At 70.7% G+C, this 423-nt stretch overlaps 1 protein-coding gene across 1 annotated transcript in view; it reads right to left on the reverse strand.

Moving 5' to 3' along the window:
* Positions 1 to 423, reverse strand: part of FAM160B2 (family with sequence similarity 160 member B2) — a 5,530-nt gene that overhangs the window by 782 nt on the left and 4,325 nt on the right. The window contains 2 exon segments of the mRNA XM_019473902.1: positions 20 to 174; positions 268 to 386. Coding sequence (XP_019329447.1) covers positions 20 to 174; positions 268 to 386 — 274 coding nt within the window.

Genomic DNA, 423 nt, shown 5'->3' on the forward strand with positions numbered 1-423 from the left:
CCCTGGCATCTCGACTGGCCGCCCCCGTACCTGGTCCAGGATCCGAGTCATCCGGTCAAACAGCACCTTGAGGAAGTGGCCCTCGTAAAATGTCGCTTCGGGGTGGCAGGCGTCGAGGGGCCGGGGGGCCGGGGGCCACCCACACGGGGCCGCGCTGGCACGGCACGCCTGGACCTGGCCGGGGGGGGAGGGGGGGGTGATGGTGGGCGAGAGCCAGAGCAGGGGCCGGCACCGCCGGGGATGGGGACCACCCCCCCAGCCACTCACCAAGCCCAGGGCATCGTGCACGTAGGTGTCGTAGCCACCTTCCTCCATGCACGAGGAGGTCTTCGCCTCCTCCGGGACCAGGCAGAGGAAGCTGGAAGAGAGGGGAGAGGGATGGGGAGGGGGATACAGCCCCCCCCCCCCCCATTCTGGGGCATC

The sequence above is a fragment of the Aptenodytes forsteri genome, unplaced genomic scaffold (assembly GCF_000699145.1).
Source record: "Aptenodytes forsteri isolate BGI_AS27 unplaced genomic scaffold, ASM69914v1 Scaffold168, whole genome shotgun sequence".
Classification (NCBI taxonomy): domain Eukaryota; kingdom Metazoa; phylum Chordata; class Aves; order Sphenisciformes; family Spheniscidae; genus Aptenodytes; species Aptenodytes forsteri.